The following is a 16,617-nucleotide window of genomic DNA, read 5'->3' on the forward strand; positions in this document are numbered from 1 at the left end:
ATAAAACGATTATACGATATAACAAAGTGAAGATAATGACAAAGACAAATATGATTATAGATAATCAAAATTTACAAATGGACAAATATAGTAGGTGGGTGTTACAACTTTTAGCAGTAAAGCCATATGAGAAGGAAGAGTTAAAAAAAAAAAGTGTGATGGAGTGAAAGGAATGTGGTTTGAAAAAGTGATTTTGAAATGTAAAGAATTGAGTGATGTGAGGATAAGAAGCAATTTTCACATTTACATCATATTGTTGGCCATTCAATCACTTCACTTATGACCTACTACTCAATTACTCATTACATTTTTTTTTCCTTTTTCCATAAAAACCCTTCATATTTAATCCATTTCTACAACAAAACCGTACTCGTAAAATCAATCTTTCATCGATTTATGCGTGTCATTCTTATGTTTATATAACCGAATTTTTATGAAAAACTTAGTTGTAAAACCAAGATTGTCTTGATAAATTCGTGTTATTCTTACCTAAGAAACATGCTGATCTTCTCTATATCGTTATCAAACATTCGGAGCGGACTTGTAAATTTTTTTTAGCACAGTACATTTTTGTCATTTGCCCACTTATCAATAAAAAACAAAAAAAAACAAAAATCAATTACTCATCCTCACTTTGGCTAATATTCGCCTTCAAGAAAACAGGTTAAATACTACCCGATATAAATAGATGGGACAAAAATTTACCAATCCCTAAACATTCTTATTTTTATCTCCTCCATTTATTTGCTCCATTTGATTTGTGAAAAGGAATTGGATTTGGCAATATTATAAGACATGTATCAAATGGTGAGTGGTGGGGTAGGCTGCATAGATTAGACTGAGGCACTCAACATTCTTCATCACTCAAAAAAGCAGAAATACTGTATTAAAGAAACACTACTGACAATACTCTAATTTTTGTTTGTTTACATTTTAGTCATTATTTTTTATTTTTTATTTTTTTCATTACAATACAGTTAAAGTAGGCCCAAAGATCAAAACTTTCCTTCAATTTCCTGTTATTTATCATAAATTAGAAAAAGGGTCACTTTCTATTTCCACTTTTGGTGGAAAACAATGATTTTCCTCCCCTTTTATATGTCACAAAATCATGGAATTAGTTGATGTTCAAGGGTTGAAGAGTTTGCTGTAAGCTGAGTAAAGTTCATTCATTTCCTGTACAACTTTCTCTCAAATTCTTTGGTTTGTTACTTAATTCATTCTTCTTTTTGCTTCAATTTTAGTTAAGAATTGCTAATACAATCATACTTCCCCTGTTTTCATTGTATTATTAATAATGTCATCTGATATCAGTTAAACTAGAAGAATTTCTGATATATTTTGTGGGAAAGTTAGGATTTTTGTTGTAAAGTTGGAATTTGTTGAAAAAAAGGTGTTTTGGGGATGATTTATGATGTGGGTATGATTGTTTTTGTTGTTTAGGGTTAAGGAATTGTTTGGTTGGTTGGAAATTTGTAGTAGGGGTGTGTGTTAGGGTTGGTTGTTTGATGATAATGGGGAGAGGTTGCTTGCTGTTATTAACAGTTGGACCGCCAATTACGCGGCGAGCAGGGTTAAGGAGGAAACAAGCAGGAAGAGGTTCATATAGGGCTAGTTAGATTTTAGATAGTTGGTTATAATTAGATTGGTGAAACTTTGTGTGTTGCAAATTGACATTTTCGAACTAACAAACGCTGGTCGCGGGTGAGGGGGAACTTGGAAGTGTTCTTTAGTTGTGGGAGGGTTGATAGAATTTGAATTGGCTGGTGAGTTAGAAAGATGGCTACTCACTTGCACCAGTTGCTTCGGAGCTTGTGTTGGAATACTGAGTGGAATTACGCGGTTTTCTGGAAAGTCAAACATCTGGCTCGAATGTAAGTTTGCATCTTCAGGTTCTTCATACCTCCTTTTTGTGGTTTTGTTTTTCTATGTTTTCAAAATTCTAGTTTTTATATTTTGTTGCTATGACTTCTGTTATGGTGAACTGTTGGTTAGTTTGTAAGAGAAATGAGTTGAATTTTGGTTAGGATGTCTGGTTGATCACGAACCCTGACCGTTGTGACAATAGAATTACGGCGTTCATGCTTGGTGTTTGGTAAACATGAACTATTTATATATGTTCATGTTTACCTGATACAATCTTGCTATGATGTCTTGGTAAACATAGACAAATCACGATCATTGTTTCGGCTTTGTCAACATTTTCTGGTTTCAGTTGCCGGTCTGATTTGTATCACATGCATGAAAATCCGCTTGCTCATGTCTTGATCATCAAAGTAACAGTAACTCATACTTATGTTAACATGGATGCTGCACACATTGTGGCATGCATCTGAGCATTATGATATGTTGTGTTTTGACGATCTTTGCATGGAACTAATCCAGGGTACTAACTTGGGAAGATGGTTACTACAACAATCAGTATAAACTCGATTCTTCAGACAGCAAAAGCCTAGGCACATCTCTTGATGACTTGCAATATGGCCATTTTGCAAAAGATTTTCTTGGTGAGGCTGTGGCAAAGATGTCTTACCATGTTTATTCTCTCGGAGAAGGGTATGTTTTTTCCAGATTACTATATTTATTGATTCCTCAGTTTCGTTTCTAGGTGGAGTCTTGTTTTAATCTATTTCATGAACAGGATAGTCGGCCAGGTAGCCATTTCGGGGAACCATCAATGGATTTTTTCTGGTGAACATGCTATGAATTCCTATTTATCACTTGAGGTGAGCTGTTTTTCTTGGATAGTGGGTTAGGCTTGTCGCCTTTTTCATTATACCGTAGCCTTTTCTGTTGTTTTGAACTGATTGTTTCCGCATTCCAGCTCTGCAATGGATGGCAAGCTCAATTTGCAGCTGGAATCAAGGTATGCTCTTCATAAAGTTATTTATTATCTCGAGTGTTTATATCGTCGTGGCTGCTCTTTTAGCCAATCTTTTACATTTTTTCCCTCGAAGTTTAAGCTACTACTCGTCAAATACAGTGATTGATTAGGCTTTTCTCATAGTTAGATGTGCTCTTGTGCAGACCATTGTTGTTGCAGCAGTTGCTCCATATGGTGTCGTACAGTTTGGCTCCCTAAATAAAGTAAGTAATTGTTCATCATAGTTAAGCATCTTTTGTTACAATGTATGATCCATTTCTTTAAATTGTTCGACTCTTTCTATTCAAACTGTGTCCTGTAGTTCAGACATCCGTTCAACAAAATTAGCCCAATTCTCCAAACGCTTCTGCCAGTGGCAGGCTCCAGCCTTACACCGGGATTAAGAATGCAAATAGTCTGTTTCCGACTGGTTCATAAATAAAATAGCATTGAGAATTTCATCGGTTGACTTGTACTTCGAAATAAAAAGAAGCGCAACCAATTTAGGGAACACCATTTTAATTTATTCCTTCATATTACAGAACCAAAGAATATTTTATCTTTGGTCTCATTGTAAGCGGATTAGAGTTCAGACAATAGATAAGAAACAGATCTACAAGTTACTCATGACTGTTGGTTCTTATGGAATGTAGGTAAATGAGAATCTGCAATTTTTGGCGCATATTAGAGATGCATTTGCCTCTCTTCAAGGGCTAGCATTTCATATGCAAACTCCAATGTCTGGTTTTGGTTTGATCAGTGAAAATGCTCTTGAGGAGGCTGTTGGCAGTGCCAAACTTGTACAAGTAGTACCTGCTGATATAAAGCAATCTACAAATCTTCTAGAGTCGAATTACTCGAGTAATAGCTCTAGGATCCAAAATGAATGCTCTAATGACAATAGACAAGTGTGTTATTCTTCACAAAGTTGCCTTACCGAGCTACATGAAGCTTTAGGGCCTGGATTTCTAAAACAGTGCCACCCTTTTCCGTGTGAGGTAGAAAAGCCTGAAGATAGCTCCACATTGCAGATGCCCCCAAAAGCTACAGAATCTAGTATGTTCATGTCGGATCCTGGCGCTGACAATCTTTTAGATGCTGTGGTGGCTAATTTTCGCCATAAAGATGCATTTGAGAGTCGAGATTCGTTTTCTAATTCGGAATCTATGATGACAACTGAAAGAATGCCCTACCCGTCTATCAATACAAGCCATACAGTTGGGTCGTCGCACTATTCCCTGGATTGTTCTTCTCTTTTAGAGGAAAGTCTGCAAAAATGCTTAATGTCTTCAGATTCTTGTAGTATAAGGTCTTCTACTAGTGACTGTAGAGAGCAGTTGGTGAGGTCAGTTGAACCTGGGAAAGCTAACAAGAAGCGGGCAAGACCTGGTGAGAATTCGCGTCCTCGGCCAAGAGATAGACAACTAATCCAAGACCGAATCAAAGAACTTCGGGAACTCGTGCCTAATGGATCAAAAGTAAGGCTTTTCATTGAATTCCGATCAGTGGAAATTCATCTCATGGAACTTTTGGGTATTAATAAATCGATTTCTCATAATTTTGCAGTGTAGCATCGATTCATTGTTGGAGCGAACAATAAAGCATATGGCTTTCATGCAGAATGTTACTAAGCATTCTGACAAGCTTAGTAAATGTGCCAAATCTAAGGTATGCCTCTGACCATAGAATTCAGACTTTGGCTTAATGTGCAAATTGTTTTAAGTCTTGTGCTCAAACCCGTTTAATTGTGTCTGTCTGGTCATCTTGATCTCGTTGTGTAGACGTATTTGAGTGAAAGTAAACCATCAAAATAAATCCTCATCGAACTGAGATAATTCTATCATTGATGATTGTGCTTCATTTTCCTTAATTGTAGGGTGGCAGTGAAATGGGGGTGCTAGGGTCTGGTTATGAGCAAGGTTCAAGCTGGGCAGTGGAGGTCGGAGGCCATATGAAAATTTGCCCAATTCTTGTCGAGAATCTCAGTATGAACGGACAGATGCTAATAGAGGTGCGTATGTGTACGAACCTGTCAGAGTATTATAAGTTAAATTTCCTGGTTTGCTTTCCTTGGTCTGATAGTTTACTGGTACATATATGCAGATGCTATGTGATGATTGTGACCATTTTCTGGAGATCAGTGATTCTATCAGGAGTCTGGGCCTGACCATTTTAAAAGGCAGTACAGACAATCATGGAGACAAAACGTGGATGCGGTTTGTTGTGGAGGTAATGTCTTACTCTGTCAACCAGATTATGATAGCTATTGTCACGTATTATTTTGTTCGCTCTAGTTCTGTTTTTATTCAGATGTACTACCTAGTCGTTGGTGTAATCTCGGTTGTAAAGAAATTGCCTCTACATGTGGTCACAGTAACTTTCAAGACCCTTCTAATAGATAATAATGCGGTGTCCGACTGGCGTCATGAGGACTACTATCCTATGACTTCAGACTTTTACCCTGAATAAATAACAAAAACACTACCCCAGTCCCCAAAGCATTAAGGCTCATGCCTATGATGGGGTAAAGGAGTTAGTTGTACGTGTTGCATCAGAGCATCAAAAGTTGTCCTCCTATTGGTTAAGTGACTAACGTGCTAAGTCTAAGGGTAAGATTATTGGTAGTCTTGAGACAAGACTTTGGTAACTCTTGAGACAAGACTCACTCAAGACTACCAATAATCTACCCTAGTCTTGACAAAGTCTTAAGTTGAGTCTTGGAAATCCAAGACTCAACTTAAGACTTTTGGTGAGTCTTGACCCCACCTTAAGGGAAATTAACCAATGAGTGAATCCCACGTGTCATTTCTTTTTTGTGAAAAAAAGGAGTAAAGTGGAAAAGTAGAGTTTGAGGTGAGTGACGGATAATGTATAAAGTCTGAGCTGAGTCTGAGGTGAGTCTGAACAATAAAGAAATAGTAAAAGTTAGTGGAAAGCTCATGTGGCAGAGTCTTACTGATAATCTCACCCTAATATCATTGCAGGGTCAAAGCAACCACAATTTGCATAGGATGGATGTTCTGTGGTCACTTGTCCAGATTCTACAATCCAAGACTACACTCTGATGACTACTGCTAGTACGGTAACGAGGACTTCAATGCTAGTGTTTTCATAAAGACCTGTGAGTTGTTTGTTATTTTACCTAAAGTGCTATTTGCCTTTAGTATTTGTGTGCTCTTTTTCTTCATTAGTTGTTAGAATTTGTGTTTTAGAGTTTCAGATCTGCATCCTCTCTTCAAGTATAGAATAGTGTGTCGGATAGCAGAAAGCGCGACATTTTACGGGATTAGGCTTTTTGACTCCCTAAAATGTTGTGTTTTATAGTTGTGAGTTGTAATCCTTGATGATGAATATAAAAGAGTGTCTTCTGCTGATTTCTCAGTTTCATAAACCTAATATCCTTATATATAAGCTGTATAAGAATACTTACATCCGACCCCATCAGTCCCTCCCCTTTAGGCAGGAACTGGAATTCTCGATACAATTTGGGTCTCTCAGAAACTGTCTTTTGTATGTTTTCTGATTCAGAGGTAAGAATACTTACATCCGACCCCATTAGCCCTTCCCTTTAGGCAGGAACTGGAATTCTCCATACAATTTGGGTCTCTCAGAAACTATCTTTTGTACGTTTTCTGACTCAGAGGTAAGAATACTTGCATCCCATCAGCCCTCCCCTTTAGGCAGGAACCTTTGAGGCACTTAGTTACGTTGTACTACGAGAAATTTACCTTTTTTCTTTGTTTTACTTCTCCACAATTAAGGTTCCATATGAAATTTCACGCTATGAAATTAAAACTTTAAACTTCAGTTTTATCACACCATTAGTGATTTATCAAAACTGATCATAGCTCAAAATGGGGAAGGGCAGATTGACCATCCTGTCCTTTAGATCTATAATACCCGAGATACTCGGTAACAGTTGTTGGCCTATATAAGGGAGGATTTTGGGGGGATAGAAAATCCTCTATGGGTTGGTATGTTTCATATCTCTTCTTGCTGCTTGGATAGAAGAAACAGGCTGCTGATACTCTCGGACAGTTATGTCTCAGCCGTACTCTATGCTCAACGCTTCTGAGCTTCCCGTTTGTGATGAGCTGCATCAATTCAAAAGCATCTATAAGGGTCTACACCCGACCTGACCACATCCGTTTGTGCCGATAGACAAAAGACTATATATACAAGTAATTTACCTGCATTAGATCTCCGACATGAACTACAAGTGCCTCGGGTCTTGGTAGAACATCAACCCATTGTTCTTGGTAATAGACTTGAAGACCCCCAACATTATCTTGTAGGAGAATTGTCAGGAAAGAGGGATCGGAATGCTTAGTTGCGCCTAGGGTTAGATGTGGCTCAGGGCATGCCGGGTAATAGTGGCACACCAAGTTTGCAGTTCCCATGCACTCAATCCTCGATAAGTAATCCTTATCGAGCCCTAACGCTATTGACAGCGCCTCTGCGAGTTTTTCCCTTAATCTTAGCATTCCCTTCATGTAACTGCTTACTGCTTCCCTGTAAACAGTAACAAAGCGATAGTAAATTCAGTGAAGCTCCGTGTTACTCATAGACTCGAGGTTTTACAAAGAATTATACGCTGTAACCGAATAATTAGAAGAGAGTTAGGAAAACCTGCAAACTGGAGGCAGTTCTTCAGGATTTAGATCACCATCAGAGAATTCACAGCTTATCGAATCCCTCCAATTAGCAGCGGTAGACACCAAAAGATCACCATTGCTATAAAACTTGACTTTCTGCTTAAGTTCTCTTGTATATAGCCTTGTTTTTTCCTCGGTCGGCTGTTCATGAAATCTTGTTACACCTTCCAACAACTCTTCCATGCTTGTTTGTGATATCCCATGGTTAACTATCTGAAAAAATCCCCATGTTTCGGTAGCTTGTCGTATTTCCTCCACTACGTCCTCCACTCGCTTTTTTCCGTCATAGCCAAGATCAATAACCGGAAACTGAACCTGAGGCGTACAACCGCTACTTGAAAAATTCTCGGCCGGGTGAACAAAAAACCTTGGGACAGTCGTTATACCCGAGTCTATGAGCCCTTTGACTCCAGCCTTCGACCGATCAAATTCCTCCACCTCTTTAGCTCGGTCGTAAGCTTTCGCCATGGACACAAAACTTTTTTTGTGCTCTTTGGACTAATTTGATAGATAAGAAGAGTAGGTGACCAAATTTTTTTGTTCCTTGTTTCCAAGAATTATTATTATTATATTATATTATATTATATTATATTATTAAAATTGTTATTTTTAAAGTGTTGTGTAGATAGAATTGAGGAGGGAAGAGCTATCAAACATTCTAAATGTAGGTAGATGCCAAAAAGATGAGGAAATTCATTTTGGCAACTTTCTAAAAGTAGCATGAATGCTTACTCTACCCATATGGACTACACAAGAGATTGCAACATAGTGCTTATCTTACAAATTTGGAGTTATATATGATGAAGACGACTTCACATAGTACAAGCCAATGCACTTGCGTAAAATCGTGGAATTCTTATCATGTACTCCGTGCCTCTCGATAATTTTGAGGGGATTAATATAGACTCGGGTTTAAAATAGTTTGGCAAGCGGGTTTGAGACGAGTTAATGATTGTCGATACTAGTATTTTCGGGGGTGTTAGCCTGTTAGGTGTAATAGAGCAATTTTGCATGTGGAGTAATGAATTTGCCGGAAAATAAACAGAAACCAAGATTCATGCAATCATGCATATATACATACATGCACCAGTCTGTAAGTGTTTTGTTGTTTATTTAATTTTGTCTTGGCGGCCATGGTCAAATATCGGCCCAATAAGATACTCCATCCTTTCTGGTCATTTATTGTTCTTTGATTTTGGCACAAAGACCAAGGAAAAAGGAATGAGTCAATTATTAAATGACAAGTGAAATAAATTTGGTGTGAATGATCAAATTACTTATCATATTCATTCTTAAAATAGAAAAGACAACAAATGTTTGAGACACCCAAAATAAAAAAGGACAATAAATAATCGGGATAGAAGGAGTAAGATGGTACTTAATTTAGTTGGATGCATCCTTTTTCAGTTCGCTTTCGATAACAAGGGTAACAGTTGTCTAGATGTATACTGAAGATGAGAACAACTTTTGTGCCGCCATAACTGATGGGAGATTCATCAAACAATTGGTCTCCCTTGTGACGGGTTATCATTTGTGACGGATATTTTGTGAGATAAAATGGTAATAAAATGGATTAGTGGAGAAAGGGGACCACATGAATAGTGTTGCAGAGAGAGAAAAAGTGGGTACATTGTGAGGTAAAATGGTATCCGTCACAAGCTTGTGACGGATATGTCATGTCTTCAATGATAATTTGTGTTCATCAAGTTACTAAGTTACGGACGAAATCTCGTAAATAATCTTGTCTTCATCATCTGTTTATCCTAAAGACTACGAAACTGATTGATGTTGAAGGCCGTCTCACGGACACTTGATACAAATTTCACTGTAAGTTTGTATCTTCCTATGTTATACACTTATACCTGAAACGTTACTTATATCCTTAAATTTGTAAGCCACAGTCACCATTACACCATATCTTATCTATATTAATACAAAAGACAATATTCAATCCTCAGTGCGCCACGTCATTAATGTAGTTTTTTTTTTTTTTGGAAATTCATGTTATGGCGGGACCATGAGTGTCACAGATGATTTAGGGAAAATGCACGTGCGTCTTTGAAGTTTCGATTTTTGCAGAAATACCCAAATTTATGTTCGGAAATCTTTAAGAGGCTATAATTCGTGTCTACGAGTTCAGAAAATGATAATTTTTTTTTTCAAATCGATTATCTTTTCGAGAGTTACGATTTGAAAAAAAAATTATCGTATTTGGATCCCGTGGCTAGGAGTTTTTGTACGTCAAAGTTTTTTTTACCGAACAAACTTTGAGTGACCATATCTCTTGCTCACGAATTCCAAACTCGACAATTTTTTTTTTCAAGTCGTAGTTCTCGAAAAGATAATCAATTTGAAAAAAAAATAGTCACTTTTTGAGCTCGTAAACACGAGTTATAGTCTCTTAAAGTTCTCTGGATCAAAAAATTGGGTATTTCGGGCAAAACATCAAAGTTGAAGGGCACCGCGTGCATTTTCCCATGTATTTATTTGTTCAGATTTTCGTCTTTTCAAACATGCGATAAATTCCGTCTTACACAAATTCTATGAAATAATATTATGAAAAAAATTTATGAATTAGGATTATGAAATAATTTTATACATTCCGTGTAAATAAAATTAATAACATATACGCAGATTGAATTACAAATGCGAGTAAATGAAATTGAATTACATAATTTTTAAAACAAAATTACATAATAATAAAATTACATAATTTCAAGAAGGAATTACATTTATATACGGGATCGAACATAAAACGCAAATGAATTACATACATAATTTTTTAAAACTACATGGTACATTAATTTTTGTTAAAAAAATAAATCTTGACGGAGTATTTACTTGGAGTATAAAATATTCATGTATTTTGGTTAATATTATTGTACCATGCAGCAATAACATCCCAACATAATTTTTTAAAAGTACATGGTACAAAAAAAATTGTTTAAATAAAAAATCAATTATGACGGAGTATTTACTTGGAATATAAAACTCGGCAACTTAACTATCAGCCGCACACACCGAAAATGGTAGGTGACAATGATAGGCAACCGAGTTAATTTAGTCTTCAACTAGAATTTAAAGCAAATTTTAATTTTTTTTAACTGTAAAAAAAGAAATAAATTTTAATTTAATTTACAAGTGATTACATTTTTTTTAATAAATTTTTTATAATAAATAATTCGCAATTGTTGTAATAAATATTTTTTTAATAATAACAACACGATAAGTTAACAGTCGAAAAACTTTAAAATATGTTCTTTTTAGAAAAAATAATCCTCTCAGATCTGTATAGAAAGCCGTTCATCACCGAGGATTTATGTACTTGGAGCAAAAATTCTGACAATTTTACTATCAGTCTCGCACTCCGAATTTGAAAGATGACAATGATAGGCTACCGAGTAATTTCTACTTCTACAAGTACGAATGATAGGCAACGTTAATATCATCATGATAAATTATGTAGATCGTAGATTTAAACCAACTAGATAAGTACAATAGAAATGCAAAAACAAATATACATCCAAAAACATTAATATTGGCCCAAATACATACCCGTGCAATTTTGCACGGGTTTAAAACTAGTACTCCCTCCATTCAACTCCACTTTACATGTATTCCATTTCCGTCCATTCAACTCCACTTTACAAGTTTCCTTATTTGGCTAAAAAAATGACAATTCTATTCTTATTGAAAATCTTTATTTACAAAAAATGTCACCCATACTCCACACTAACCCACCATAAAACTCCACCTTTATGTTTTTTTTAATATTTTTAACCTCTTCTTTCTCTTTCCCCATGTACTTTTATTACTTTTTTTAATCCGTTCCTTAATATCCGTGTAAAAACCAAAGTTGCAAAGTGGAGTTGAATGGAGGGAGTACTTTGTAAGAGTCTTACCATAAAATTACATACCAAATCAAAACGAGAAGAAAATTGTTTAAAAAAATGCAAAAAATTAATAATAAAATAATTCTGGTATTGTAAAAAGTCGTTACTCCCGGTAGGCTTTAGCGAATATTTTTCGAATTTTATTCTTTTCTCCGGAAAATTGGAACTTTGAAAGCATGCAAAACTATACAATGCCTCCCTCCTTCTCAATAGATATGACAAAAGATATGATATAGAAGTATAACGTAATCAAAATAATATCAGTATTAGGAAGAAGTTATATTATATTGCGATATTTAGTTAATACGAGTATGATTTAGATACTCTGGATATTATAAATATGGTATCATTGTAATCATTCAAACCACGAACGAATCAATCAATATATATATATATAAAAGAGGCTTTTTTCAGGCAATTCTAGAGACTCCATATTTTTTGAAATACTCTAATTATAATAATAATATTAATCTAAAAAAATAACAGAATTTGTAAATATTATTCTAAAAGGATAACTTTTCTTTCATAGAAACTTTATCTCTTAAAAAAAAAAAAAAATATATGATAAGATTAATATAATTATTATATATTATATTATATGGGAATTTGGTTAGGAAGCTAAAGGTGGAAGATAAGACAAATTTCCATACAACTAGAAGTCTACAACATGGTAACACGTATTATATATAAGTATTTGACTATTTAAGCTCTATCTCCTGCATGCATTCATCTCCTGTTTAAAATATTTTCTTTCCACTATGTTTTTGCTATGTTCTTTTGTTTAAAAAATTATTTGATCGATTTTATTTATTTTTACTGACAATGGTAATTTTTATATATGATACAGATTAATGATAAATTGTGCTACAAGAAATATATTGGTGAATGTTGAAGATACAGAGTAATTTAGGTAAGATAAATGCTTATGCTTTATATTTGTTGGTTTTCGTTATGTGATCAAACAATTTACTCTCATATGTTACCCCCATAAAAAGTGATTTGGACCGTGGATTATTTTAATAGAAGTAAGAACTCCTTCACACTACTGCAAGATATGTGAGTATTTTTTTTATATGTTTTATATCTTTGATTTAGAACTTTTCATTAGATTTATTAGTTTTTTGTTCGATCATTAAATTTTTTTAGTATAAGTTTGATCATGCATGTTTCTAATTGTTTACTTAGTAAATTTTAATTAACTTATCTAATTCGTCATATATTGTACTTTAATTCGCACTGGAATTTAACACATTATGGTGCTTTTTAATTTGATCAAGATTCTATCATAAGCATGAAATTCATTGTTAACTAAACACACTTTTTTTTTTACTTGCAGATCATGATCATAGAGGAACTGTAGATTTATGGTATATACGAAGTAATAAGCTAACGGACATCTGCCTATTAATTATTATTATTGCTCTTTTTAACAAGTGTATATATTAATATGCTCCTTACGTCTCATTCATTTGTTTACGTTTAATTAAAATATTTTCACAAATAATAATATGAAAGGACAGTAAGGTTTCGTAGTGGCACAAGCATAATGATCGCCTTATAGTAGCAACCGTGACTTTGATGATCTTTGAGCCATATTACTTTAGTAGTTAATCAATTTTATAATGATTTATGCATGTATCACAAGACGATAATGTAGATAAAGGCTTTAAGAAAATAGTCATAGATAAGAATTTTTAGTTGACAAGTAAGATCAAGAAGTAAAGTACGAGTATTATAAATTGATTTACACTTTCATTAAATTTCAAAGTAAGTATTTTAATAATATATTACTACCGAGTAATCGGATATTAATTAGTATTTGTTTTAATTATTATGTTGTACCTCCAAAGAGAGTAGGCAATAAAAAAGATTGATTTTAGAGTAAAATTCTATCATATTATTGATGTTGTACTTCTAAAAAAGAAGTTGGTTACGGATTAACATCTATTTCTTATATAATTCAATATTTGTCGAAAGTTTAGTGATAGTACACATCTTTAACAACAATAAAGTTACTAATACTACTACAAATTCTGGTTCGGGTCAGAATACGGGTCGAAAGTTATATAAAAGAGTTTTCTTAATATACTTGAAAGGCACTCAGTTTATAAGTAATCATGTTATTCTGTATTTTACGAGAAATCGTTTTTATCGGGACAAAAGTTATATTACTACCATGATTTTCATCAAAGAAGACATTCGTAAAAGTTCATGTAATGCAAAGTAGAGGAACTCTTACTATGTACGTATCATTGATCATAAATAGTTACTAACTAACCTACGTTAATATGATCATAAATAGTTTAAAAAGATGAAATTGATATAGTAATTCATCTTTCATCATGTCTTATTATCACTAAAATCAATTCTATGGACCGCCGCAAGACTATGGAAGCAACGGTATGTACCAGATGATTGTATAAGTTCTTCACTAATTGCATTTTTTACATGGGTGAAGTTTGACATATAGGAATCCTTATCATATTATAATTCACATATTCTAATTTATAACGGGTATATCCATCACAAACTTGCGACGGGTCAAGTACTACTCATGTGTTTAGTTAAGACAAAACATCGTCACAATTGAGACTTGTTGATTATAATTAGGGCACAACCTATATAAATTAAAGCCACATACTGACAAACACGATCATAGATATCTAAGATGACAATAAAGATTTCATAATATGCCAATGAAGACCGTATAATACGGAGCAGTATATAACATAATCGAACAAAAGACTAATTGAAATTAGAGAGACTAACTGAAATTAATTCACAATGTGACTACACTTATTTTCAAAGTCATTAATTACTTTACAATAGCAAATTTTACCGTTCTCACATTCAAGAACTTACATATTCTACCATTTCAGTTAAAAATAAAACATTATTTAGAAACCGTGCAACGCACGGGCACGAAATCTAGTTATCAATAACACAACGATTATCTTTATGAATTCTCTCTTCTCGATTTATAATAAGTTATCTACTGCTCTTGGCACAAAAATTAAGAAAATAAATATGGGAAAATTTGGACCACACAAATCACTTAACCGCACATACACATGAAAAATCCCACAAAAGATTACCGAGAATGAAAATCAATGCTATATATTAATTCCAGAAACCAAGGGATTTCAATGTAATTAAATAAATTAATACAAATTAATTATACTATATAGATTTAAATCAATAGCACTGTGCGATGGACCTGAACAAGGGACTTCAGTGTAAATATTATATAGTTATGGTTGAATTATAAATTTAGAGAACACATAATATGGTAATTTTCCTTAAAATTAATATGTCCCACTTATGCTATTAATTAGTATAAAGATATTACGGAGTAATTATTTTAACATAAACAAATATAATATAAGTATATTATATTTTAAGTATAGAGTTTTTTGATAACTACTACCTTTGTACTACACGGTTTTAAGAACTACTACCAAAATAATTTTCGTTTAAAAACTACTACCTGTAAGTTTGATTTTTTTTAAAAACACTATCAAATCTCATCCAAACCCAATAAAACACAATTTTAACCATTTATTTTTGAATTTCCATCTTAGGTTGTAAACTTTATCCCTTTAACACTACCAATACTACCGTTTGCCAATCATTTTGGGGCAAAATCACTTTAAATACGCTTCATCTAATTCACCTATCTAACGTAATTAAGGTAAAAAAAGTTGCTTAAACTTCATCAAATTAACTAGTTTAAGGGATAAAATTAACAACTTAGGATGGAAATTCAAAAATAAATGGCTGAGTTTGTGTTTTATTGGGTTTGGATGAGATTTGATAGTGTTTTTTAAAAAAATCAAACTTATTGGTAGTAGTTTTTAAACGAAAATTATTTTGGTAGTAGTTCTTAAAACACGGTAATACAAAGGTAGTAGTTATCAAAAAACCCTTAATTAACCTTAATAGGATATAGTAACACTCATTAACCGCGAGCGAGGGTAGTGAAAATAACAGAAGTAACAATGGGTAGTGAAATTATCAATATTTTTTTTTGAAAGAGAAATTATCAATATTAATGTACAAGTATGAAAGTAACAATAATTAGGTAACAATAATTACACCGGGAATAGTGAAAGTAAAAGTAATAATAACGAATGTAATAAAAATAAAAGGAAGTATTTATGAAAAATTAGCTAAGCAATAGATTTAAGTAAAATATTTATAGCGGGAGTAGTGAATTTGTCTCATAATTTATTTCATTTTAATTTTAAGATATACTGCGTATCATAGAAAAATATATTAATGATATGAGTTATGCAACTTTAAAATAATTTTAGTTAATTGAAAATATATTTTAATGGTAAATACAGGTAGCCCGAGCGAAGCCGGGCACCTAACATAGTAAATAATTATTCATTGAAACATTCTAAAATGGAAATAGATAACTATTGACCAGGACAAAGTTACCTACAAAGGTGGCCACTCAAGTGGGTCAGTTCAATCCAGTGGTTGGGTCACAAGTTGCATGGCCCACTTGACCCGCTGGATGACCTCACCTACACGTTGAACCGAGGCAATTTAGGGCTCATCTTTTCAAGTCCGGGTCGCCCCCAACCAGCAAAAAAACAATTAATAATGGTCCAATATAGCCCAACCGAGGCGACCTAGCCACAAGCCTATTCAAGACCAGGCTTGAGCAACCTAGTCCAATCCGCCCTTCCAACAGGTCGGTTGAGACCATCCCTAAGCAAATGTCGCGCTAACTAGGTCGCGACCCGATTTTACTATTAATCATATCTTATTAACCTTGACTCATTTTCACCCTCTCAAGCAGAAGGTCGCGACCCAGGTCATCAACCCAATCATTATCCACTTTACAACATTCTCAATCATTTTTTTTATTATTTTTTAATTGTTCCACCAATCAAATTTGGACACATAGGAGGTCACAAAAGTGGTCAATTTGTTTAAGTATGGCCACAAATTAACCTTTGGTCACAAATTAACAACGTTGGTCAACAATTAAATACCTTAATTAACCCATTAACCATGACCAAGTAAGGTCATGACCAAGAAATTGACCTTACTTGGGAATAGTCTTTGGACCAAATGAGCTCCTGTCCAAGTCAACCCAATCCATGGCCGCATCAACTACCGATGTAAAGTAACAAATTTTAAATTCTGTGATACCAACATATTGATAATCGGCACTAACAAAACGTTTTACTGC

The 16,617-nt window shown here is 34.0% G+C and overlaps 2 protein-coding genes across 2 annotated transcripts; one reads left to right on the top strand and one right to left on the bottom strand.

Annotated features, from left to right (window-relative positions):
* Positions 1-307: 307 nt before the first annotated feature.
* On the top strand, positions 308-6,237 carry LOC141652953 (transcription factor EMB1444-like). Its single transcript, XM_074460574.1, has 10 exons — positions 308-1,874; positions 2,386-2,556; positions 2,642-2,726; positions 2,825-2,866; positions 3,028-3,087; positions 3,517-4,341; positions 4,430-4,531; positions 4,740-4,874; positions 4,967-5,092; positions 5,848-6,237. The coding sequence occupies exons 1-10, from the start codon at positions 1,780-1,782 to the stop codon at positions 5,926-5,928; spliced, it is 1,722 nt and encodes a 573-aa protein (XP_074316675.1). The 5' UTR covers positions 308-1,779; the 3' UTR covers positions 5,929-6,237.
* A 454-nt stretch (positions 6,238-6,691) lies between these two features.
* Positions 6,692-8,645, bottom strand: LOC141652954 (1-aminocyclopropane-1-carboxylate oxidase homolog 1-like). Its single transcript, XM_074460575.1, has 4 exons — positions 8,425-8,645; positions 7,493-8,352; positions 7,054-7,375; positions 6,692-6,957 (listed from the first exon to the last, which is right to left on the bottom strand). Exons 2-4 carry the CDS (start codon positions 7,984-7,986, stop codon positions 6,706-6,708), a joined length of 1,068 nt encoding a protein of 355 aa, XP_074316676.1. The 5' UTR covers positions 7,987-8,352; positions 8,425-8,645; the 3' UTR covers positions 6,692-6,705.
* Between the last annotated feature and the right edge of the window lie 7,972 nt (positions 8,646-16,617).

This window comes from Silene latifolia, chromosome 4 (genome assembly GCF_048544455.1).
Source record: "Silene latifolia isolate original U9 population chromosome 4, ASM4854445v1, whole genome shotgun sequence".
Taxonomy (NCBI): Eukaryota; Viridiplantae; Streptophyta; class Magnoliopsida; order Caryophyllales; family Caryophyllaceae; genus Silene; species Silene latifolia.

Coding starts and splice junctions, on each gene's coding strand:
- LOC141652954 (XM_074460575.1), bottom strand. CDS start 7,986: ATGGCGAAAGCTTACGACCGAGCTAAAGAGGTGGAGGAATTTGATCGG. Junction 7,376..7,492: donor GAACTGCCTCCAGTTTGCAG/GTTTTCCTAACT, acceptor TACTGTTTACAG/GGAAGCAGTAAGCAGTTACA. Junction 6,958..7,053: donor ATGTCGGAGATCTAATGCAG/GTAAATTACTTG, acceptor GAATTGATGCAG/CTCATCACAAACGGGAAGCT.
- LOC141652953 (XM_074460574.1), top strand. CDS start 1,780: ATGGCTACTCACTTGCACCAGTTGCTTCGGAGCTTGTGTTGGAATACT. Junction 1,875..2,385: donor GTCAAACATCTGGCTCGAAT/GTAAGTTTGCAT, acceptor GAACTAATCCAG/GGTACTAACTTGGGAAGATG. Junction 3,088..3,516: donor AGTTTGGCTCCCTAAATAAA/GTAAGTAATTGT, acceptor TATGGAATGTAG/GTAAATGAGAATCTGCAATT.